Raw genomic sequence first — 25,969 nt, 5'->3', positions numbered from 1 at the left:
CTGCCTAGAGAAGTGGAACCTAGATGGTATTTGGTAACGGGGGCACACTGCCTCAATAAATTGTCTAGTTCCCTGTGAACTAACGGCGGATACCGGACGCACGTCTAACACCAACATAGTTGTCAAGGACTCAGTTATCCGCTTTGCAGTAGGATGACTGCTGTGATATTTCATCTTCCTCGCAAAGGACTGTTGAACAGTCAATTGCTTACTGGAAGTAGTACAAGTGGGCTTACGACTTCCCCTCTGGGATGACCATCGACTCCCAGCGGCAACAACAGCAGCGCCAGCAGCAGTAGGCGTTACACGCAAGGATGCATCGGAGGAATCCCAGGCAGGAGAGGACTCGTCAGACTTGCCAGTGACATGGCCTGCAGGACTATTGGCATTCCTGGGGAAGGAGGAAATTGACACTGAGGGAGTTGGTGGGGTGGTTTGCGTGAGCTTGGTTACAAGAGGAAGGGATTTACTGGTCAGTGGACTGCTTCCGCTGTCACCCAAAGTTTTTGAACTTGTCACTGACTTATTATGAATGCGCTGCAGGTGACGTATAAGGGAGGATGTTCCCGAGGTGGTTAACGTCCTTACCCCTACTTATTACAGCTTGACAAAGGGAACACACGGCTTGACACCTGTTGTCCGCATTTCTGGTGAAATACCTCCACACCGAAGAGCTGATTTTTTTGGTATTTTCACCTGGCATGTCAACGGCCATATTCCTCCCACGGACAACAGGTGTCTCCCCGGGTGCCTGACTTAAACAAACCACCTCACCATCAGAATCCTCCTGGTCAATTTCCTCCCCAGCGCCAGCAACACCCATATCCTCCTCATCCTGGTGTACTTCAACACTGACATCTTCAATCTGACTATCAGGAACTGGACTGCGGGTGCTCCTTCCAGCACTTGCAGGGGGCATGCAAATAGTGGAAGGCGCATGCTCTTCACGTCCAGTGTTGGGAAGGTCAGGCATCGCAAACGACACAATTGGACTCTCCTTGTGGATTTGGGATTTCAAAGAACGCACAGTTCTTTGCGGTGCTTTTGCCAGCTTGAGTCTTTTCAGTTTTCTAGCGAGAGGCTGAGTGCTTCCATCCTCATGTGAAGCTGAACCACTAGCCATGAACATAGGCCAGGGCCTCAGCCGTTCCTTGCCACTCCGTGTGGTAAATGGCATATTGGCAAGTTTACGCTTCTCCTCCGACAATTTTATTTTAGGTTTTGGAGTCCTTTTTTTTCTGATATTTGGTGTTTTGGATTTGACATGCTCTGTACTATGACATTGGGCATCGGCCTTGGCAGACGACGTTGCTGGCATTTCATCGTCTCGGCCATGACTAGTGGCAGCAGCTTCAGCACGAGGTGGAAGTGGATCTTGATCTTTCCCTAATTTTGGAACCTCAACTTTTTTGTTCTCCATATTTTATAGGCAGAACTAAAAGGCACCTCAGGTAAACAATGGAGATGGATGGATTGGATACTAGTATACAATTATGGACGGACTGCCACGGTTAGGTGGTATAAAAAAACCACGGTTAGGTGGTATATATTATAATAATAATACAATTATGGATGGACGGACTGCCTGCCGACTGCCGACACAGAGGTAGCCACAGCCGTGAACTACCGCACTGTACACTGGTTGATAAAGAGATAGTAGTATACTCGTAACAACTAGTATGACACTATGACGGTATAAAGAATGAAAAAAAAACCACGGTTAGGTGGTATATATTATAATAATAATACAATTATGGATGGACGGACTGCCTGCCGACTGCCGACACAGAGGTAGCCACAGCCGTGAACTACCGCACTGTACACTGGTTGATAAAGAGATAGTAGTATACTCGTAACAATTAGGATGACACTATGACGGTATAAAGAATGAAAAAAAAACCACGGTTAGGTGGTAGGTATATAATAATAAATAATACAATTCTGGTCGGACGGACTGCCTGCCGTGTGCCGACACAGAGGTAGCCACAGCCGTGAACTACCGCACTGTACACTGGTTGATAAAGAGATAGTAGTATACTCGTAACAATTAGGATGACACTATGACGGTATAAAGAATGAAAAAAAAACCACGGTTAGGTGGTAGGTATATAATAATAAATAATACAATTCTGGTCGGACGGACTGCCTGCCGTGTGCCGACACAGAGGTAGCCACAGCCGTGAACTACCGCACTGTACACTGGTTGATAAAGAGATAGTAGTATACTCGTAACAATTAGGATGACACTATGACGGTATAAAGAATGAAAAAAAAACCACGGTTAGGTGGTAGGTATATAATAATAAATAATACAATTCTGGTCGGACGGACTGCCTGCCGTGTGCCGACACAGAGGTAGCCACAGCCGTGAACTACCGCACTGTACACTGGTTGATAAAGAGATAGTAGTATACTCGTAACAATTAGGATGACACTATGACGGTATAAAGAATGAAAAAAAAACCACGGTTAGGTGGTAGGTATATAATAATAAATAATACAATTCTGGTCGGACGGACTGCCTGCCGTGTGCCGACACAGAGGTAGCCACAGCCGTGAACTACCGCACTGTACTGTGTCTGCTGCTAATATAGACTGGTTGATATTTAAAGAGATATTAGTAGTATACAACAATACTATACTGGTGGTCAGGCACTGGTCACCACTCCTGCAGCAAAAGTGTGCACTGTTAATTAATATAATTGTACTCCTGGCTCCTGCTAACAACCTGCAGTGCTCCCCAGTCTCCCCCACAATTAATTATAAGCTTTTAATTTATACATTGATGACTGTGCAGCACACTGGGCTGAGCTGAGTGCACACAGACTGAGTCACACTGTGTGACTGACTGTGCTGTGTATCGTTTTTTTTTTCAGGCAGAGAACGGATATAGCAGAGAGAAGTGAACGGATATATTATATTAAATAAAAGTTAACTAGCAACTGCACTGGTCACTGACTGTGGTAAACTAACTCTGTCTGCGACTCTGCACAATCTCTCTCTCTCTATCTAATCTATCTCTATTCTAATGGAGAGGACGCCAGACACGTCCTCTCCCTATCAATCTCAATGCACGAGTGAAAATGGCGGCGACGCGCGGCTCCTTATATAGAATCCGAGTCTCGCGATAGAATCCGAGCCTCGCGAGAATCCGACAGCGTCATGATGACGTTCGGGCGCGCTCGGGTTAACCGAGCAAGGCGGGAAGATCCGAGTCGCTCGGACCCGTGGAAAAAAAAGTGAAGTTCGTGCGGGTTCGGATTCAAAGAAACCGAACCCGCTCATCTCTACAGTAGGCAGGATGAGTTATATTCTCTCTCTCTCTCTCTCTGTATGTATATATATACAGTATATATATACTGTACAAAGGCAGAGGCACTCTCAGGCTTTTCAATTCAAGTCATACTGGACACAGCGGCCACAGGTTTAAATATCAACGTTTCGATGTTTTAATATCGTCATAAGGATAAACGTACAAGAAACACTAAACACTTAAATAGCCACTTACCCCACCTCATGCAGCCGGGTCATCGTCATGGGCGCCGGGTCCGCTGACGGCACCAGACGGCGTCGCGCACTTCTTGTGCGCCCGGCAGCTCGGACTGTAACCTAGCAACCAATAAACAAAACAGACAAAATGTGTGAACACGCTGGGCATCAGAAACATATAAACCAACTTCAGGGACAAATGTCATGGACTCTTTTGGCAGACAATAAGAGATAAATCAAGGACAAAGCATATTATATACAAAATCATAAATACTGATTACTTTCATGATGAAACAACCAATTGGAAGTCAAAGCTCAATTATGCATAGTCTATACATAACCACACATATATTAACAAATCGTCATTAGGGCCTGCATAATCACAACCCGAGGGCCGTTATAGACAATCATGAAAAGCAATTGAGGGGGAGATGCTCATTAAGGCCTTTAGGGGCCAAGGTGTTCAACCCATGTATCCATCTTGCCTCCCTCTGCAGGAGAGCTTTCCCTCGATCCCCACCTCTTAATCATTTGGGTTGTGCATCAATAATTTTATATCTCAAGGTGGCCAAACTATGGTTCAGCAATTTAAAGTGTCTGGCCACAGGTTGATTTGTGGCATCCTTTCCACCCTCTAAGGCATGTCGTATGGATGACCTGTGGAGCGCCATCTGCTCCTTAAACTGTCTTGTGGTCTTCCCTACATAGAGAAGACCACAAGGACAGCGAATGATGTATACCACAAAGGTGCTACTACATGTCAACACCTGTCGAACTATTGAGATGTTATGTGTAGAAATTGCATGCGGGGGTAAAGGAATAAAGAAGTTATTATTGGGGTTATGCTACAGGCCACCTGGTATTAATGTGTCTGACAAGAAATTGTTACTGAACCAAATTGAAAGAGCAGCAGGAGTAGGAGATATAGTAGTGATGGGACACTTTAACTATCCTGAGATAAACTGGAAAATCAATTAATGTGATACTGCTAGGGCAATATGTTTTTAAACACGCTAAATGATAATTACTTAGTTCAATTAATCGAGGTACCAACTAGGTACAATGCAATCTTAGACCTGGTATTAACTAACAATGGGGAATTGGTATCAAATATTGAAGTAGGAGAGCCCATAGGTAACAGCGACCACAATATGGTCACATTCAATATCAGTTTTCAGAAGCAGTCCTATACTGGGTCAACTAATACTCTAAACTTTAGCAAAGCCAACTTTGACATGATGAAGGAAGCATTAAGGGATATTGAATGGGAAATTCTGTTTCAAGGAAAAAATACTACAGAGAAATGGGATGTATTAAAATCACTGCTAATTAGTAATACTCGTCAATTTATTCCCACCAGCAACAAAAAAGGAATAAAAATCCCAAACCGATGTGGTTTAACAAAAATATAAAGGAATTAATTGACAAAAAAAAATAAGCATTTAAAAAAATACAAATCTGAGGGGGATGCAGAGTCATTTCAACACTATAAGGACTGTAACAAAATGTGTAAAAAATGAATTAGAGCGGCTCAAGTAGAAACTGAAAGACTAGTAGCAAAGGAAAGCAAAGCGAATCCCAATTTTTTTAAGTACATCAACAGTAAGAGACTAAAGAAGGAGAGTATAGGCCCTTTAAAGGACAAGAGGGGAGTCTTAATCAAAAATGATAATGACACAGCAAACAAACTAAACAAGTTTTTTTTAAACAGTATTTACCAGAAAGGTCCAAATGCTGGGTCTAACACAAAATCTCAACAAAAATAATGTCCCACTGCTAAATTCTTATTTGTGTGAGGAGGTAGTCTGTGACCAATTAAAAAAGTTAAAGATTAATAAGTCCCCTGATCCCGATGGAATTCACCCGAGGGTTCTTATGGAGGTGCACGCTGAACTAGCAAGACATTTATTTGTGATCTTCATGAATTCCGTTAAATTGGGTATGGTTCCCAAGGACTGGCATATAGTGGAGGTAGTGCCGATATTTAAAAAGTGGAGCAAAGCTGAACAAGGAAATTATAGACCAGTTAGTCTTACATCTATAGTGGGGAAAGTATTGGAAGGTATTCTAAGGGACAATATTCAAAAGTTCCATGAAGCAAATAAGGTCATTAAAAGGAACCAAAATGGATTTGTGAAGGACAGATCATGTCAGACCAACTTACTTGGCTTTTATGAAACAGTAAGTGCAAACCTGGATCAGGGTAAGGAGGTGGATATAATCTTTTTAGACTTTGCCAAAGCTTTCGACACTGTACCACACATGCGTCTTATCTATAAATTACAAGAAATAGGGCTAGGGAGCACAATATGCACTTGGGTCAGGAATTGGTTAGATAATTGGGAGCAGCGCGTTGTGGTCAATGGATCATTTTCAAATTGGACTAAAGTACTAAGTGGTGTGTCACAAGGGTCTGTACTTGGACCACTTTTGTTCAAAATTTTCATCAATGACCTAACAGTAGGTCTAGAGAGCATGGTGTCAATTTTCGCAGATGATACCAAATTGTGTAAGGTTATAAATACGGAGGGGGATGCTGAGTCTCTTCAGAATGACTTAACTAAACTGGAAACATGGGCAGCAAAATGGAGAATGAGATTCCTCACAGACAAGTGTAAGGTAATGCACTGTGAGGGCAAGACCAAAAATTACACCTACATACTAAATGGAGTAATATTAGGGGATTATGTACTGGAAAAAGACTTAGGGGTTCACATAGATAACAAATTAAGCAGCAGTACCCAAAGTATAATTGCAGCAAAGAAGGCTAATAAGATATTAGCATGCATAAAATGGGGAATTGATGCTAGGGACGAGAGTATTATACTCCCATTATATAAATCACTAGTGAGGCCACATCTTGAATACTGTGTGCAATTTTGTGCACCATATTACAAAAAGAAAACGTTCAGAGGCGGGCCACCAAACTAATCAAGGGCATGGAGATGCTGGAATATGAGGAAAGGCTTGCAAGGCTAGGCCTGTTTACATTGGAAAAAAGGAGACTAAGAGGGGATATGATCAACATATACAAATATATAAGGGGTCAATACACAGAGCTTGGGAGGGACCTGTGTTCTATAAGTTCAGCACAGAGGACACGTGGTCACTCGCTTAGGTTAGAGGAGAGGAGTTTCCGCACATTGAGGCAAAAAGGTTTTTTCACAGAAAGGACAATACGTGTTTGGAATTCCCTGCCTGAGAGAGTAGTGCCAGCAATGTGTGTGGCCTGAGATACGGGAGGCGGCGGTTAGCGGCCGCAGCGGGACATACATCCGGCGGCCCCACACTGACGGACACCGCCAGAGGTGTGTGTAGCCTGGGAAACGGGAGGCGGCGGTCAGTGGCTGCATGCTGCTATAGTCTGCGGCTCTAACAAACTGTGCCCCAGGCGGTCCCACACTGACGATGATTACACTGTGTATAACTTGGGAGCTGGGAGCCGCGGCAGATGGGTGCATGCTGAAATGCACGACATCTTTATATTAAGATATACCTATCCACTATTACCATATTAATATTATTGAAAAGCATTTATAATGGATAGTGTATAATGTGTCACAAACATGTAGCCGCCACATCTTTGTATTGTCAACATCTCTACTAACATTAAGAACTTAGCTTGAGTTTCAAATACCAGTTATTGTGTGGGACACAGTTCTATTACCTTGAATGTGAATGTTATTTGGACCCCTGATTATATGTGTGGGTTTGTAGACATAAGCCACAACCAGCAGGTATAAGCTGGGGTACGTGAGAGAAGGACAACATATTATCTCTGTTTCTATCATTACATGATACAACGCACTATAGCAATATATTACCGCCATACCTTTCTAGCTGGAGAGATTTAAGATCAAGGTGTGACTGTGGATACACACCCTAAGTACATATGTGTCACATTCTTCCAACTGACATAAATATTTAGACAAAGTGTGGATGTGGGAATATAAGCCATGATCAGGGGGCACAAGCTGCCTAATAGCACAGTGTTTGTTGTTATATAGGGTTTATTTCAAACCGGCAAGACTCCTGAACAATTGACAGAGAACATATTTTGTCCTTAGAATACATGTGACATGAACTAAGATCAAGAATATAACCATGCAAAAACAGCATGTTTCTATAATCTAATTAGTTTAGTAGTGTCACATGTTTATGACCATTATTAGTATCACCACAACTGGCACGATATTATATCCGTAATATAACTTATTGGTCAGGTGATCTCAAGCAAAGGTTGACAATACAGTAGAAGATAATCATATGAGGAATTCCTTATTTATTTATTTATTTATTTAATAGGGACTACAAAGGACAACTCTGTGAGATAGGTATTTTGGATAATGTAGGACAAATTACATGTACCAGATAGGACATGATATTGTCTGATTATTACACTTGGAAATAGTGGTGTGCACACTACCAAGAATGAGAGAGATTGTCAATTAAGAATGACAACCCAGCCCTAAACAGCTCTCACAGAGGTACATTTAAAGGATACCATTGTTTCTATTAAGGATATTAAGGAAAAGATTATTGCAACAAATATGGATACATTCTAAACACTTGAGAGAGTGAAGAATGATACGGCAGCAGTGACTGAATTTTTAGTTTCATTTCACATTTGTTTATTATTTTTGCACTTGTTCTCACATGCACAATATTTTCGCAGATGTTTTAAGATAACAAATAAAAGTTATATTTTAATATTAGTGGTCAAATATCACTGCTGATATTTGACTTTTAGAACATTGTCACATAGTCCGAGTGTGCCCATAATAGGGAATACTTCCTTCTTCTGGTCTTTATATGTATACTTTTAATCTTTCTCATGCTTTGGTGTCCAGACTGCCGCTGATGTACTGATGGGATTTCCTCCCCTTGGTGAAAGTATACCCATATGTGCTGAGTGATTGTAAAGAAACCATTTGAGGTACGGCACAAGAGGTTGAAAAGTAAGTGCCAGTCTAAAGGGAAAAGTTCGGATACTTCCACAGACGGGAACAAATTGACAATCTCTGGCTAACATTGATACTGCCACAGGACTCCTTCATTTTTAGAAGATTTGACACTTATTATATACTTTATATGGTTAAATTGAGCGCTGGGAGCTCTACCTTCTTTTTTAGTGTGAATGTATTGATTGGTGCAGGTGGACACCATTAGGTAGAGACCGGCTGCTAATCAATCAGGTGCTGTGAAAGGGTATTCTTTTTTTGCTATGACTCAAAATCAGCTGGAAAAAAAGACATTCTGTCTGCCCCTGCCTTGGGACCACCAAATTTTGAAAAAGCATTCAATCTGTTTTGTTATGAAGTTTAAGGACATGCATACAGAGTTTTCACTTAGACGCATGGAGATAAACAAAGGCCTCTTGGGTATAACTCTTTGAACCTAGATCCTGTGATCAGAGCAGCTCCCACATATGTAAAATCTGTTAGAGCAGCAGTCTTGTTACTAGAAAAATCTCCTGACATAGTCTTAGGATCTCTTTAACCACCCAAGTATCACAAGCAGTATCAGAAACAATTAATCACACTCAAACTAAACACTTAGCTGCCAGACTTACCAAATATTGTTGCGCTACTCACACAATCAAATTTCACTATTAAAAGATGTAGTTTTCAACCCAGCTACATTGCTGCAGAAAGGCTACAAAAGAGGGTAGGGTAGAAGCAGAATCCTTTCCTAGTGGCACTTGTGGTGATGAGGAGTGTCAAGAAAGGGAAATAGAAAGTACCACAACTTTTCACCTTTTGACCATGATTGTATTGAACTAATGAACTTTGAAACATCCAATTTTTCCCCAATTTCTGACACACCCCTCCCCAATGCAGACTTACATCTATTTGTGGACTGTTCCCAATACTATATAAATGGTGAAACACAAACAGGATATGCAGTTACCACTGAAACAGCGATTCTGATAACAGAACCATTGCCTCCAGCTAGTTAAGGTCAGGAAGCAGAGTTTGGTGCATTAGCAGCAGCAGGCATATGTGCTGAGGGACAAACAGTAAGTATTTACAGAGATTCTAGATATGTATTTGGAATTGCACATGATTATGGGCCTATATGGAAAACTAGAGATTTTGTGGGCTGCGCATGCAAGCCAATTAAGCAAGCAGATTGTATAAGATCACTGTTAATGCCTTTCAATTATCTAAAAATTTAGCTGTAATTGAGATCAAAGCACACACTAGAGACAATACTCCAGAAGTAAAAGAGAATTCCTTCGTAGACCAAGATGGCAAGCAGGCCACAGCAAATCCCCTACCTTATTATTTGATACTGGTGGCAATAACACCAGAGATATTGGACCTGGTCTGCCTTAAAAGTTGCAGGCTCAGGTTCCCCAGGCTCCACAGACAGAAGTAGACATTTGGAAAATACTAGGTGCATGACCTCATGATGATAGATGGATGATTGAGTACCGTCTTTGTCTACCACATGCACTGTTCCCAGTCTTAGCCCAGGTACTTCTTATAAATACTCACCAGTCATGAGATGCAATGGTGAGTGTGCTAAATCAACATTGGATAGCACCAGGCTTCAGTCAGGCAGAAAAGGCCTATGTAGTAGGATGTGTAATCTGTGCCCTGCACGATCCAGGAAAAGTAGTTAAGGTGCCAGTAAAGAGTACCCCACAGACATTTTATCCATTTCAGAGATTACAAATTGATTTTATCCAGTTACCTAAATGTTCTGGCTATGAGTATGTCTTGGTGTGTACAGACATATTTTTTAAATTGGCCAGAGGTGTGGCCTTGCAGGGCAGCAAGCACAAAGACAGCTGCTAAAAAAGCTACTACAGGAAGTACAAGAAGTCATAAAAAGTAACGCAGGAGTCTTAGGATGTATATAGGCCCTCATGTTGTTCGCTCTGTCATTTTCTTCGCATCGCAGCGATTTTCCGCTAATTGAGCATGCGCAATGTTCGCACTGCGACTGCGCCAAGTAAATTTGCTATGGAGATTGGTATTTTACTCAAGGCATTTCGAGGTTTTTTCTTCGTTCTGGAGATCGGAGTGTGATTGACAGGAAGTGGGTGTTTCTGGGCGGAAACTGGCCGTTTTATGGGAGTGTTTGAAAAAACGCTACCGTTTCTGGGAAAAACGCGGGAGTGGCTGGAGAAACGGAGGAGTGTCTGGGCGAACGCTGGGTGTGTTTGTGACGTCAAACCAGGAACGATAAGCACTGAACTGATCGCACTGGAAGAATAAGTCTCGAGCTACTCAGAAACTGCACAGAGAAGTTTTTTCGCAATATTGCGAATATTTCGTTCGCAATTTTGATAAGCTAAGATTCACTCTCAGTAGGCGGCGACTTAGCATGTGCAAAGCTGCTAAAAGCAGCTTGCAAGCGAACAACTCGGAATGACCACCATTATGTATGTTAAAATGTAAGTTACAAATATTAATGGCAGAAACAAATAAGTCATGGTTAGACTGTTTAGCCATAGCCTTATTTTTAGTAAAAAGCACAAATTGACACCTTATGAAATATGGTTTGATACCCTGCTATGACAGGATGTTACTTCCCACAATAGTTACAAGATGAGTTTGGTGATTTGATACAATGTGTTACTGCCAGGGCGGTGTCTTTATACTTGCAGACAACTGGAATTTCTCACATAAATGATCCATGCTGAATTAGACCCTACATTCACTTTTTTCTATTCCTCTGGAATTGCACCTGTATCTAGACACTGGTTGAATAATTATATTACTGATGCTACCAGCACATATTTAGAGCTTGGATGTATCCGACATGGTTCCATTGATTTATCCACTTTCCGTTTTGAGAGTTCTGTTACTACCGGCTCCTCTGCAAATGTACTTTTATATATAGTGTACTTATATTTATGAATGTCCTTTCCCTCTGCGGTTGCCTTGTCTTTTTTGTTTGACATATTTTACTTGTGTATGCTGACAAGTCTAACATGCGGTTGGAATATCGCCTGTGCTCTCAGGGATTTACATTATGCTACATGTGCTGAGAGCTGACTAATGTATCCCTTTATGTGAGAGACTTTGTTTATTTTTCTGTGGCAATGCATGTCGTGTAATAGTTACCAGACTGTTCAAGCAGGATGACACAAGGGTTAAACTGTGGACACTAGTATAAACTCAGATGTTCTAAAATATAATTGGCAAAGATATACCTGAAATAGGCTTTTGATACAAGAGAACGTGTGAACTGACAATCTCCATTCTGATCACAGAGATATTGACTCAAGTACCAATATAATGTGACACCTGAACATGACATACAATGCTCTGTGACGTATTGAGTGGGATAATATCTGGCTAGGAGTTGTCATGTTATTTTTTGCTGTCACTTCTGTTTGCTGTTACCTGTGTTACCTTTAAACTACTATTACACACAAAGTATGCAGATAAGTGTTTAATAAATTGATACAGGGTAAACCACTTAATGTTGATCTAAGCTGCGATGAAAAAATAAGGGAATATACTTCCAGTGATTTACTCATTTTTTAGAGTATGACAAAAAACAGGATAAACATAGTTTTATGAGATAAAAAATACAATTTACGTTTTATGTATATTTACATACACAAGAGTGCCCCCCAAAAAGAGTATTATCTCTCTACCTTAGACAAATGGGCCATTGTCTTCTCAGCTTCTACCTTTGCACAAATTATCCTCTTTCCATCTGGCAACATACATTATACATTATACATTATTTTGAGACTTCTTGTATTTCCTAAAGGCAATCTTTTTTGCTTTAAAGTAGTTGATTCCTCTTTTGTAAACCACATTGTCTTCCTTTTCCTAGTTGTTTTCCTAAATATCTTGATACTAGGTTACAGTACTGTAGCTGCTCATGAATGAGTAAGGGCAATTTAGGAGGGATCAAATAGATCCCTCTTCAATAAATATGTGATAAAGTCTAAAGCTGGCCTTTGCTGCTGGGCTCAAGCTTTGGAATAATATTTTGACATTTTAGAAGCCAGGCCACTGCAGATATTGGAGGGATCTGTAGAAATCATCCATTCTTACATCCTGGGGATACTCATTTTATGTGGCTATCCCCCAAAATGTTTGATTTTGGTAGATTTCCTGACTTAGTGATGGTTGGTAATGATTCTGTGATTGCAGCCATTGTGTCAGCACCAGTTGCAGAAATATGCAAATACTTATCTCAGCCTTCACTTGTACTCCGTGATATGGAGTGCACTAGTGCTTAGACGCCCACTTTGAGTCTCAATTGTCTGTATCATTGTAATGGAAATTATAAACAATCCAACATCAATGCAACATTGGTTGTACCAACAACATTTGCGGTAACCTAAGTCTACTGTAGTTACTCACCACAAATCCAAGTAAACATGGCCTCTGAAGCAGTGGATCTATGAAAGTGAATGCAGCAGTGTCCCCAGACACACCAGCGACACACCTAGAACCCACCCAGTCTTCACCTTGAAGAGTCCAGGAATCACAAACTCCTTCTGAACTCTTAGTGATGGTTAACACAATTGTGAACACCATCAGACACTTGGGCTTTTGCGTGCACAGTACCAATTTCTAAGCCTTTTCATGTGTGCACAGAAGAAAAAAATCATTCAACTGCAATGATAGTCCTTCCCTAAATCAGGCCCAAAATGGATAGGTTGTAAAGTGGTAGAACAAAAAAGCAGATACTTCTATAAATCTTGGCTCAAATTAATCAAACTATGCTAGTGCAGGGATGGAATTGGTCAGGTGTTTCCTTGGGAAAGGTGACAATATTTCACATACATGGATTCAGCATCACTAATGGACCTGTTACACATTAGGAAATGCTAGTATCTGCATGTTTTTAATAGGTCCCATTCATTGAACATATTCAGAGTTTGCTTGGTGGAATCAATGTTATCTTTAGGTGGCATTGGTTCCTGGTGTCCCACTGCTTCTTATGGGAAGTATGCCTAGGGTTGTGAAGAGGCATCTGAGCAGAATCCCCCTGCCGCCATCACACTGAGACCTCAGGTAAAGGATGCACAGTCAGCCATCACCACCATGATAAGGAAAACTGATACTTCTGTAGCAGTGTTAGGGATCACAGATATTCAGACTACCTTTCCCTCACTAGAGTGTTACTTAAATACTGGAATAAATTGTTCTGGCATTTAAGTATCCACCGTTGCAACTGAAGTTGGATACTTACATAATAGAGATGTATGTCCCCTGATGATGAATAGGCCCTAATGCTTGTAAATCTAATGTAGTCCTTAGTGTAGAAAATAAATTATTGTTTAGTGATAATAACTACTGTAGAGGGAAGAGTAAGAATTGAGGCTAAGCAAGTTCTTGAACTTAAGGGGTTAGTAGCCTGCAAGAAGTGAGAAAAGAAATACTCTGCTTGTTTGGGAATAGCCAGACCTTCCTGTTACGAGTGATAGATAGTGATATATTCTGGGACACTATGAGTTACACCAATGATGATCTGCTCTGTGGTGGCTGCAATAGTGTGCAATTGCAGAGAACATGGCCAGTGCTAAGATAAAAGACTTCTGTAGCTCTCGCAATCTGATCAAGGCTTTTCTGCTTGGGTGAGACTAAGATGTGTGATTTCCAGATCAGGACAGGAGTGTGTAGCAATTGTGGAGAAATATTTTGCATAAAGGTGGAGAGATGTTGATTACTTATAGAGATGAGCTTGCTGTAGTTGTACAGATGCTTAGTACAATGAGGACCAGGTAGTGGAGGACAGCTTGCAGATGATCAGCAGGTGGTCAGAGAGAGGGAAAGGCATTATAAAGAAATCATAAATTTGGTAAAGTCTGAAAAAAATTAGATCAAGGCAATGGCCATCACCGTATACTGTCATTCCACTGAGAGAGGGCAAAAGGTTAGACAGACTGTTGTGCTTCTGAAAGAGGTTAAGTTCTATATCATACTGAAATAACACAGAAATAGACCTACCCTCCACCGAGAACGCTCAGGCAGCTCACTGTCACCTCCCAATAGTTTTTTCAAAATGTATTTTCCTCTCACCATCTATTTTGTAGGCCATAAACCGCTCTTGCTCATTTTTTACATAAAATAAATGTTACACTGTATATGTCCATAGTTATTTTATCGCTGCCCATTGTGGTTTATGTCTATTGTGTGAGCACCTTATTATTTATTTGTCCTATTGAGCCATCCTTGCATTGAATAATTGTATTACACCAAAGAAATTGACCATATTATTCACACTTTGACTATAGTCTTAACTTTTTTCTATTAAATATCTATTTCTCATCCTGCACAGAAAACAGATTTTAATTATCACAATCAGATATAGATTTTATTTTGAAGTTGAAGCTGCAATTATTACAGGTGTTTGTTCCTCTGCAGCTGTAGCTCGGAGTCTATATCAGTCCCAGATAGTGTATATAAGCTGCTGGTGGCTGTATACCTCCCCTGTACTGAGGATCTGCAGAGCTGCCAGTGACACTACACAATGAGAAGATTTGGTTTGTATGATGGATTTATCTCTCATGTTCTCTGCCTATTATATGTGGCTGGTACTACAGGTGACATGTATAACGCAGGACTCAGCCAGTCAGTGTCACCTTGCTGCACATAAATCTGTGTTTGAGTATAAATATTACCAAGAGGGAGACATCATTATCGGAGGATTAATATCTGCTCATTCCACAATATTTTCAATAAAAAAAGTTAAAAACAAATTTAAGATATTCACTTTTTGTGCACAGTAAGTATTTCTTCATATTCTGAATTGTTACGTGTATGGTATTGTTATGTGCATATATATTATATTGTGTGTTTAGAATACAGACATGTGTTTTGTTTCCTATGGAAAATGTGTTAAAATACATTTAGGAAATAGAGAAAAAACAGCCAAACAATGAAATCTAGCGCTATCCTCCTATGTGACTAGCTGACCACAATATCACAATACTACACACAGTGTAACTTGTCTGCAGATAACAATGTGGGGAATCCCAGCACTCTACATAAAGTACAGGAAATACTGGAAGGTGCATTATACCACACACAGTGTAACTTGTCTGCAGATAGCAATGTGGGGAAAACCAGCACTCTACATAAAGTACAGGAAATACAGGAAGGTGCATTATACTACACACAGTGTAACTTGTCTGCAGATACCAATGTGGGGAATAACAGCACTCTACATAAAGTACAGGAAATACAGGAAGGTGCATTATACTACACACAGTGTAACTTGTCTGCAGATACCAATGTGGGGAATACCAGCACTCTACATAAAGTACAGGAAATACAGGAAGGTGCATTATACTACACACAGTGTAACTTGTCTGCAGATACCAATGTGGGGAATACCAGCACTCTACATAAAGTACAGGAAATACTGGAAGGTGCATTATACTACACACAGTGTAACTTGTCTGCAGATACCAATGTGGGGAATAACAGCACTCTACATAAAGTACAGGAAATACAGGAAGGTGCATTATACTACACACAGTGTAACTTGTCTGCAGATACCAATGTGGGGAATACCAGCACTCTACATAAAGTACAGGAAATACTGGAAGGTGCATTATACTACACACAGTGTAACTTGTCTGCAGATAGCAATGTGGGGAATACCAGCACTCTACATAAAGTACAGGAAATACAGGAAGGTGCATTATACTACACACAGTGTAACTTGTCTGCAGATAGCAATGTGGGGAATCCCAGCACTCTACATAAAGTACAGGAAATACAGGAAGGTGCATTATACTACACACAGTGTAACTTGTCTGCAGATAGCAATGTGGGGAATACCAGCACTCTACATAAAGTACAGGAAATACAGGAAGGTGCATTATACTACACACAGTGTAACTTGTCTGCAGATACCAATGTGGGGAATCCCAGCAATCTACATAAAGTACAGGAAATACAGGAAGGTGCATTATACTACACACAGTGTAACTTGTCTGCAGATAGCAATGTGGGGAATCCCAGCACTCTACATAAAGTACAGGAAATACAGGAAGGTGCATTATACTACACACAGTGTAACTTGTCTGCAGATAGCAATGTGGGGAATACCAGCACTCTACATAAAGTACAGGAAATACAGGAAGGTGCATTATACTACACACAGTGTAACTTGTCTGCAGATACCAATGTGGGGAATCCCAGCAATCTACATAAAGTACAGGAAATACAGGAAGGTGCATTATACTACACACAGTGTAACTTGTCTGCAGATAGCAATGTGGGGAATACCAGCACTCTACATAAAGTACAGGAAATACAGGAAGGTGCATTATACTACACACAGTGTAACTTGTCTGCAGATAGCAATGTGGGGAATACCAGTACTCTACATAAAGTACAGGAAATACAGGAAGGTGCATTATACTACACACAGTGTAACTTGTCTGCAGATACCAATGTGAGGAATACCAGCACTCTACATAAAGTACAGGAAATACAGGAAGGTGCATTATACTACACACAGTGTAACTTGTCTGCAGATACCAATGTGGGGAATCCCAGCACTCTACATAAAGTACAGCAAATACAGGAAGGTGCATTATACTACACACAGTGTAACTTGTCTGCAGATACCAATGTGGGGAATACCAGCACTCTACATAAAGTACAGGAAATACAGGAAGGTGCATTATACTACACACAGTGTAACTTGTCTGCAGATACCAATGTGGGGAAAACCAGCACTCTACATAAAGTACAGGAAATACAGGAAGGTGCATTATACTACACACAGTGTAACTTGTCTGCAGATAGCAATGTGGGGAATAACAGCACTCTACATAAAGTACAGGAAATACAGGAAGGTGCATTATTCTACACACAGTGTAACTTGTCTGCAGATACCAATGTGGGGAATAACAGCACTCTACATAAAGTACAGGAAATACAGGAAGGTGCATTATACTACACACAGTGTAACTTGTCTGCAGATACCAATGTGGGGAATACCAGCACTCTACATAAAGTACAGGAAATACAGGAAGGTGCATTATACTACACACAGTGTAACTTGTCTGCAGATAGCAATGTGGGGAATACCAGCACTCTACATAAAGTACAGCAAATACAGGAAGGTGCATTATACTACACACAGTGTAACTTGTCTGCAGATACCAATGTGGGGAATCCCAGCACTCTACATAAAGTACAGGAAATACAGGAAGGTGCATTATACTACACACAGTGTAACTTGTCTGCAGATACCAATGTGGGGAATAACAGCACTCTACATAGGGGGTAATTCCAAGTTGATCGCAGCAGGAAAATTTTTAGCAGTTGGGCAAAACCATGTGCACTGCAGGGGGGGGCCGATTTAACATGTGCAGAGAGAGTTAGATTTGGGTGTGGTGTGTTCAATCTGCAATCTAATTTGCAGTGTACAAATAAAGCAGCCAGTATTTACCCTGCACAGAAACAAAATAACCCACCCAAATCTAACTCTCTCTGCACATGTTATATCTGCCTCCCATGCAGTGTACATGGTTTTGGCCAACTGCTAAAAAATTTCCAGTATAATATTGTTATTACAGAGAAGAGAACCAACAGCTGGTATTAGAATTTAGCAGAACCCATCTCAAATATTATGTTTTTTATTGTTCTCCAATCACCCAATAAATGATCCCAGAAAGGCTCAGATTCTGCGGAATATAACTATTAGCAACTTTCCCTCTGGACAGTATTATTAGAGGTTAGTCTGAGTGACAGCAGAACAGAGAGATCCCGTAGTTATCCCCTAGTGGTCAGACAATGTATCTGTATTGCAGGCTAGCGGGCAGCTAATATTGTATAATCACAGAAAGCCATAGAGATTGGAGACAATGTATTAGTATATGTAGCCAACAGCGATCACAGAGTATCTTTCATTTACACTGTGTCCATAAAAACAATGTAGGGAGAGTGTGTCACTTAGTATAAGATATGCAGTCACCCAATCAGGAGCCTATCTATAGAGGTGGTCTGTGTGCAGGGTCCGTCTGGGCCCCCTCCTCTCTAGCTAGCAGCGCAGTAGCTCTGGGCAGCAGCGTCACTAGAGGACCAATGAAGAAAGGGGTTATCACAGGAAGGACCATAAGGATTTGGTGCTCTTCGCCAGAGAAGGTGGTAATGGTGGACTCGGTAAATACATTTAAAAATGGTTTAGACAAATATGTAACTGAAAATTATATCAAAGGATATAGCATTTAAAATAATTATATTTTAGGAAGAGCACTAATTATAGTTGTTAATTAGTATTAAAACATCACTTCAGTTGGGACATTATAGTAAGCTTTAGCTAAATACAGAATAGGGTAAGCATTATATTACAGGTTGGGACATTATAGAAAGCTTTAGCTGTATACAGAATATGGTAAGCATTATAATACAGGTTGGGACATTATAGAAAGCTTTAGCTGTATACAGAATATGGTAAGCATTATAATACAGGTTGGGACATTATAGTAAGCGTTAGCTGTATACAGAATATGGTAAGCATTATAATACAGGTTGGGACATTATAGTAAGCTTTAGCTGTATACAGAATATGGTAAGCATTATAATACAGGTTGGGACATTATAGTAAGCTTTAGCTGTATACAGAATATGGTAAGCATTATAATACAGGTTGGGACATTATAGTAAGCTTTAGCTATATACAGAATATGGTAAGCATTATAATACAGGTTGGGACATTATAGTAAGCTTTAGCTATATACAGAATATGGTAAGCATTACAATACAGGTTGGGACATTATAGTAAGCTTTAGCTGTATACAGAATATGGTAAGCATTATAATACAGGTTGGGACATTATAGTAAGCTTTAGCTGTATACAGAATATGGTAAGCATTATAATACAGGTTGGGACATTATAGTAAGCTTTAGCTATATACAGAATATGGTAAGCATTATAATACAGGTTGGGACATTATAGTAAGCTTTAGCTATATACAGAATATGGTAAGCATTATAATACAGGTTGGGACATTATAGTAAGCTTTAGCTATATACAGAATATGGTAAGCATTATAATACAGGTTGGGACATTATAGTAAGCTTTAGCTATATACAGAATATGGTAAGCATTATAATACAGGTTGGGACATTATAGTAAGCTTTAGCTGTATACAGAATATGGTAAGCATTATAATACAGGTTGGGACATTATAGTAAGCTTTAGCTATATACAGAATATGGTAAGCATTATAATACAGGTTGAACTCGATGGGCAATTTGACTTTTTTCAACCTCATCAACTATGAGCCTGATTCAGATCTGATCGCAGCGGCAAATATTTTAGCAAATGGGCAAAACCATGTGCAGTGCAGGTGGGGCAGATGTAACATGTGCAGAGAGAGTTAGATTTGGGTGGGTTATATTGTTTCTGTGCAGGATAAATACTGCTGCTTTATATGTACCCTGCAATTTAAATTTCAGTTTGAACACACCCCACCCAAATCTAACTCTCTCTGCACATGTTACATCTGCCCCACTTGCAGTGCACATGGTTTTGCCCATCTGCTAACACATTTTCAGCTGCAATCAGATCTGACTAAGGCCCTTTATTACTATGTGCTGTATGTTACTAGGTTACTTTATCGCTGTCTAAGAGTCTAGTGCGCATGCAATTTATTTATTACCATCACTAAAAACACAAAGAATTTGACAATGTATTCTCTATCTACAAGGCATACTAGTGCAGTAACAGCAATCACAGTAATACAAACATATTTAGAGAAATACATAATTAAAACACAAATAAGTTAGTACATTCTCACCATTTAGCATATGGAAAGAAACTATCAAACAATCGGCCAGTACTGTACGTGCCGTCATTGCCCTAAACCTCCTCTGGGACAGTCATTTATAAATAAACTATACGAAGGATGACACAGGTCGGATAAAATGTCTCTTACTCTTTTTAAAACTCTTATATAATAGCATTAATGAATGGTTGTCAGCTGCAAATAATGATTCTTCTGGCATCTGGGCCAAGAGATCTCTAACACACCCCACTCACTAGCAGTGCAGTTTCCACACCAGACAATGATGCCATAGGATAAAACACACATTTCCTGGTGATTCCTGCATGGGAGTCTGGTGGGTAAGTACTGAAAAAAATGGGTACGGGGTGTGCCGTGTGGGCTTACTGGGATCCTAGGGGCCCGTATGCACCGCAGACTGTGCACCCATTATACATACACCAATGCTCCCAAGCCATATAATGCACTCAATACCTTTTATGTTTCATCTCCCAAATGAGGCTGCCATCCATCAGTGATGGGTGGTCTCCTAGCACAGAGTCCTGTAACAGTAAGCAGTAGGTGTTCTCACACTGGCAGGGACAACCTGTAGGGCTAGGCTTGCCATAACATACCTATAATCCGGGACACCTATGGGTAACACACGTTCAGTGGCTGATTAATACCAGGTGAAATACATGCGCAGTCAGGTGATCTGTGTATATCATCATAGTGACCATCTTTCTGTTAGGTCACTCACATTCTTTTGGCAGCTGAATATGATGTTTCACCTGATTTCTTTCATTTATCATCCTATGTGGTTCTGACTATTATACAGTTTCTATTTACTGCATACTGTAGTTTCACAACTCAACATAAGAAATAATATAATGAAATTAGATAATTATTTATTAAATGAAGCACATTCTGAACATCTTGCAGAATTTGCCTTGAGGAGTACAGAAACATCCTGGCATTTCTCTTTGCTGTTGATGAAATTAACAATGACCCCGATCTTCTCCCCAATGTGACTCTGGGGTATCACATATATAACACTTGTGGGGATCCAAAGAATACCTTACAATATGTCCTGCAGATAATGTCTGGAGAAACAATGGAGGCTCCTAATTACTCATGTATGGAATACGGGGAAGTAGCTGGATTTGTCGGTGATTCCGGTTTCCATACAAGTCATGCGATGGCGCAGTTACTGAGCCTGTACCAGTACCCACAGGTAAGTGGCCTCCCAGCATTCTCACTATGCCCAGAGATATGCATTGTATGCATGGGACCCTGGAAATAAAACCCTAGCTCACCTTGTACTTATCATAGGGACATTATTAGGATAGTAATTGGAATAGGTAGTCAGGTGGAGCTGTACATTAAATCAAAATAAATACTGCAAATATAACAGATGGACAGCAAGCCAGTAATTATATTTCAAAAGTGGAAAAAATGAGTGCAAATAAAATTTCAAAATGAAAATTGCCATTTAATAATTGTGTCACAGCTATGCAGAGTGGAATTTGGCACTGTACCTGACCATCACATTTCTGAGAATATATTGTCTGAGGGTGGACATGCGAGGACGAGTCATTGCCTCAGTAACACCAGATTGCCTATCTTGCATGCCAGGTCCTGTGGACTAACCCACACTAAACTTCTTTTTTGCTTAAAATATGATGTTATTGGAATGTACTGTAGTAAAAGGACGGTCAAAGAAAGGGATGATCATGATGGCTGCATGCAGTTCCCTTTCACAGCTCTAGATGTCAGTATATTTCTTAACTGCTGCTGAGATTTTACAAACAACAAACATGTAAAGATTGTATATATATATAGAAATCTAATCCAGATACATTATCAAAATATATTTATAAGTAAAACAAGTGATAAAATGATACAGCATATCTCTACTAAATTATATTAACATGGATAATATATTAATATAAGGAAACCAGTACCCTAATTGCAATACTGAGTCCAAACACCATTTTCTGTGCTTTGTGTAAATATGGCTTTATATTTTATTATTTACATAAGATGATGATGATATAGGCACACATGTGTAAACTTGAGATAATTTTCTATATGAAGCAATTACCGCAGAACTCTGTTTATTGTTGGACAGAAGTTCTTTTGTCCTTTTTACATTTTGAAAAAGACTATGCTGTTTTAATAAATTACTTTGTTTTTTTATGATTCACGTCTGGAGCATATTGGAATACAAATAATCCTGGGACATACCACACTTTCTAAGAGTTGTGCAGAGAAACATTGCTATATATTTTAAAATTATATAAGGAAATTACATACCTCACAACATGACCCTCTCCAGGAGGGACACAATGCTCTGCTTCTGGACTTTTCTCTTAATTTATGATTGTCTGCACCTGTGTTGAACAGTTTAATGGATAAGAAAGGTGTTTCAGCACAGGTGATGGCAATCATAAATTATGAGGGAAGTCCAGGAGCAGAGCATTCTGTCCCTCCTGGAGAGGGTCATGTTGGGAGGAATGGAATTACAAATTCCACTAAAGATGCATATAACTGAAATTATAAAAGTGCTGTTTGTTTTCTGGATTTGGATTATGGAATTGTGGAATTGTGCTAGTTTACAGAACAGCTGTTCTGCAGTTCCCAGAATTAACAGCTGCAGTTTAATTAAGTGTTTGAGAAAGAAGATTCCTGGGGTACTCCACTAGTAACATTTCTCCTGTACATGCACTAAATTTACTAAAACTCTGCTTTCTATCCTGCAACCAAGATCTTATCCATTTTACCATTTTAGTTTCCAATCCCAGGCATTCTGTGATGTGGAGACGTGTCAGAAGCCTTACTAAAGTCTAGATAAGCTACATCTACGGTTATGGATCAATAGATCTACAGTAACAAGGTCTACAATCATTAGGTCGACATCTTATGGTCGACCTATGAAAATTTAATACTAGAAAAGGTCAATAGGTACAAAAGCTCGACACATTAGAAGGTCTACATGAAAAATCTTGTTTTTTGGGCACTATTTTTGCTGTCTAAGCACATGGACCCCCAATTAGTGTACCACATCCCCTTGCATGGCTCTTTTGCTCACCATGCATGGGGCAAGTGGCCCTGCTCCACTACTGCTGTGCTCGGCACATGTTACTATTCCCAATTGTAGTCCACTTGGATGTTAAAGTATGAAAAAGATGAAAAAAGTGAATTAATTTAAAAAAATCATGTTGACCATATGTGTGTTGACTTTTGTCAAGTCAACCCTATAAACCTGTCGACTTTTCGTAGCTATCAATAAACACTGTTGGCCCATCATAGGTTGGTCTAATGACCATATCTACCTTTTTTACAATGTTGTCCTAATGCATGTCGACCATTTGGTGTCCATCTATTGACTATGTAACTAAACACTGTGGATCTATTGACCGCATACATTATCTATGTCCCCCTTTATCTATTACTCATCTAGTAAAACAAGTCAATTAGGTTTGTTTGACATGATCGCCTTCCCAGTAAAACCATACTGTGTGTGATCCTTTACATTGCTGGATTTGAGATAATCTACAACTTTCTTTTAGGAGTGTTTCTATCAATGTCCCTACTACTGATGTAAAGGGGGGCATACACTTCACAATTATCTGTCAGATAATCTGTGGTTGGAATGAAAACCTGGTAATGGATGAGAGCAACTGACAATCGATCATTTGCTCCTAAATACTGGAAAATGGACAAAACCTGTCATTTATACAAATTGGTTAAATCACAAACAGGTTTTGTCTATTTTTCAGTGTCTGGTAGAAAATGGTCGATTGTCAGTTGCTTTCATATATTACCAGGTTTTCATTCCAAACACAGATTATCTGCCAGATAAGTGTATAGTGTATGGCCATTTTAAGGCTTAGTGGATGGTAGTTGCTTGCCTCTTCCTTGCTTCCACTTTTGTGCAGTGGTACTACGTTTTTTCTTTTCCAGGCCTCTGTAATTATTACTGTAGCTAGTGACTGGTTTAATAATTCTGTTGGTGGTGCTACCAACACCCTTTTAAACTTTTCGTTTTATGCATGATGATGTGACAGTGTTTGTATAGTATATATGACGATGTTCATACCTTGGCAAAATCTAATCCTGTAAAACTACACCCCAATACCAAATTTGGTGGAGCTAAGTACAAAACTCTGGCCAGGCATAAAGGACAAACAAACAGACACACACTTTCTCACTTATTATATGGATAAAAATATACAAAGTAAATTTAATTAATTTAAAAGGTTGTCACAATTGTGAGCACATAAAACAAAAAAAGCAACAGATAGACAAAGTGGATGTTCTGCATCCAAATATAGCACTTCTAGATACTAAAGTCTCCGATAGAAGTGTTTGCAATCTCAAAGTGAGACACAGATGAAAATATATTCAGCCCAAGTTCACTAACTGAAAGGAAGTTTATAGAACCAGTCCTTGGAAAATGAGTCCATGCAGTTACAGTATGTTAAGCAAGATGTCCTTACAGAATTGGCAGATGTGGATATCTGTAACTGGTGTATGTAAATTCTAAGAGGTCCAAATGTCACTGTTATTTTCTAGTTAGTTGTATTATCCCTCAGCAATCTCAGATGTAAATGTGTAGTGCTCTGTAACATTTCTAGTATTTACACTAGGATCCTAATTGCAGATCACTAACAGCTGTAGTATTTTACTAAAATAATGAATCAAGCCACACTTCAAAATTATTCATAATAATTATTATGTGGAGGCAATTCTATTATTATACATATGTGAATCACAAAGATAATAATTACAAATCTCAGATAAACTGCAATAATAAAGTAACAAGTTTGTCATGTGAGCTCAGTATCTGTTAGGGTAAATATTGGGGACTTGCTTCAGGACCCCCTTGGACAACCCCCTTCCCCTTTGACTAATTAGGCATTTGGACGGTTTCAATTATCTCAATTGTGCCAATAATTACATGTCATTATTGGAATTTAAAAAAATTAATGGGCTCAAATTCTCAAAATATCTCCATTTTTTTCATTATATAATGTTCCCTAAATGTAATTAAAGGAAGTAATTTCTGCAAAAAATAATAGATTTTCAGAATTTGTTTACAATTTTTTTTTACATTTCAAGCCATCATCTCAAATTACCCTCAAAGCACCTTTTTGCATTTTTAGATTAATTTCCTTATAATTAAATTAAACTTGCAGTCTTTTTATGTTTTTTTTTTAACTTATAAAAATGCACAAATCAGCCATTTTACTCTTTAAAAGCTTCCAGTACTTTCTTAATGCCCACTAACAGCCTTCTATATGATTCTGGTAATTAAGTAACTTTTTTAGGGTCCAGAAAGGTCTCCCGACTTTATCATGACCGTCCCCAAGATCGCATTTTGTAGAAAATTTGCACCCCCTTGCCCGGAGGAATTTCTAATTTAGATCTTTCATTTCTCGGGTGTGTGCATTCATGCAAAGTCTGAAAGTTTCAAGAAACATTCACAGTCTTGAATCTATTTGGATTGAGCCCATTGTGTTTGCAGCATGCTGAAACTCATCCACATCTACGGAGTACTTCCCTTTTGTAGTCCAGGCTTTTATGCAAACACTATGGGGGTAATTCCAAGTTGATCGCAGTAGGTTTTTTTTTAGCAGTTGGGCAAAACCATGTGCACTGCAGGGGAGGCCGATTTAACATGTGCAGAGAGAATTAGATTTGGGTGGGGTGTATTCAAACTGAAATCTAAATCGCATGGCAAAAAATAAAGCAGCCAGTATTTAC

At 39.5% G+C, this 25,969-nt stretch overlaps 1 protein-coding gene across 1 annotated transcript in view; it reads left to right on the top strand.

Annotated features, from left to right (window-relative positions):
- LOC135052577 (vomeronasal type-2 receptor 26-like) overlaps window positions 1–25,969 on the top strand; it is an 81,336-nt gene that overhangs the window by 26,920 nt on the left and 28,447 nt on the right. Inside the window, exon 3 of the mRNA XM_063957440.1 lies at window positions 21,143–21,434. Within this exon, the coding sequence (XP_063813510.1) occupies window positions 21,143–21,434 (292 nt within the window). The remainder of the gene's footprint in view (window positions 1–21,142; window positions 21,435–25,969) is intronic.

The sequence above is a fragment of the Pseudophryne corroboree genome, chromosome 1, assembly GCF_028390025.1.
Source record: "Pseudophryne corroboree isolate aPseCor3 chromosome 1, aPseCor3.hap2, whole genome shotgun sequence".
Taxonomy (NCBI): Eukaryota; Metazoa; Chordata; class Amphibia; order Anura; family Myobatrachidae; genus Pseudophryne; species Pseudophryne corroboree.
The sequence above is the reverse complement of the archived record's forward strand: the minus strand, read 5'-3'. Positions and strand labels throughout refer to the sequence as shown.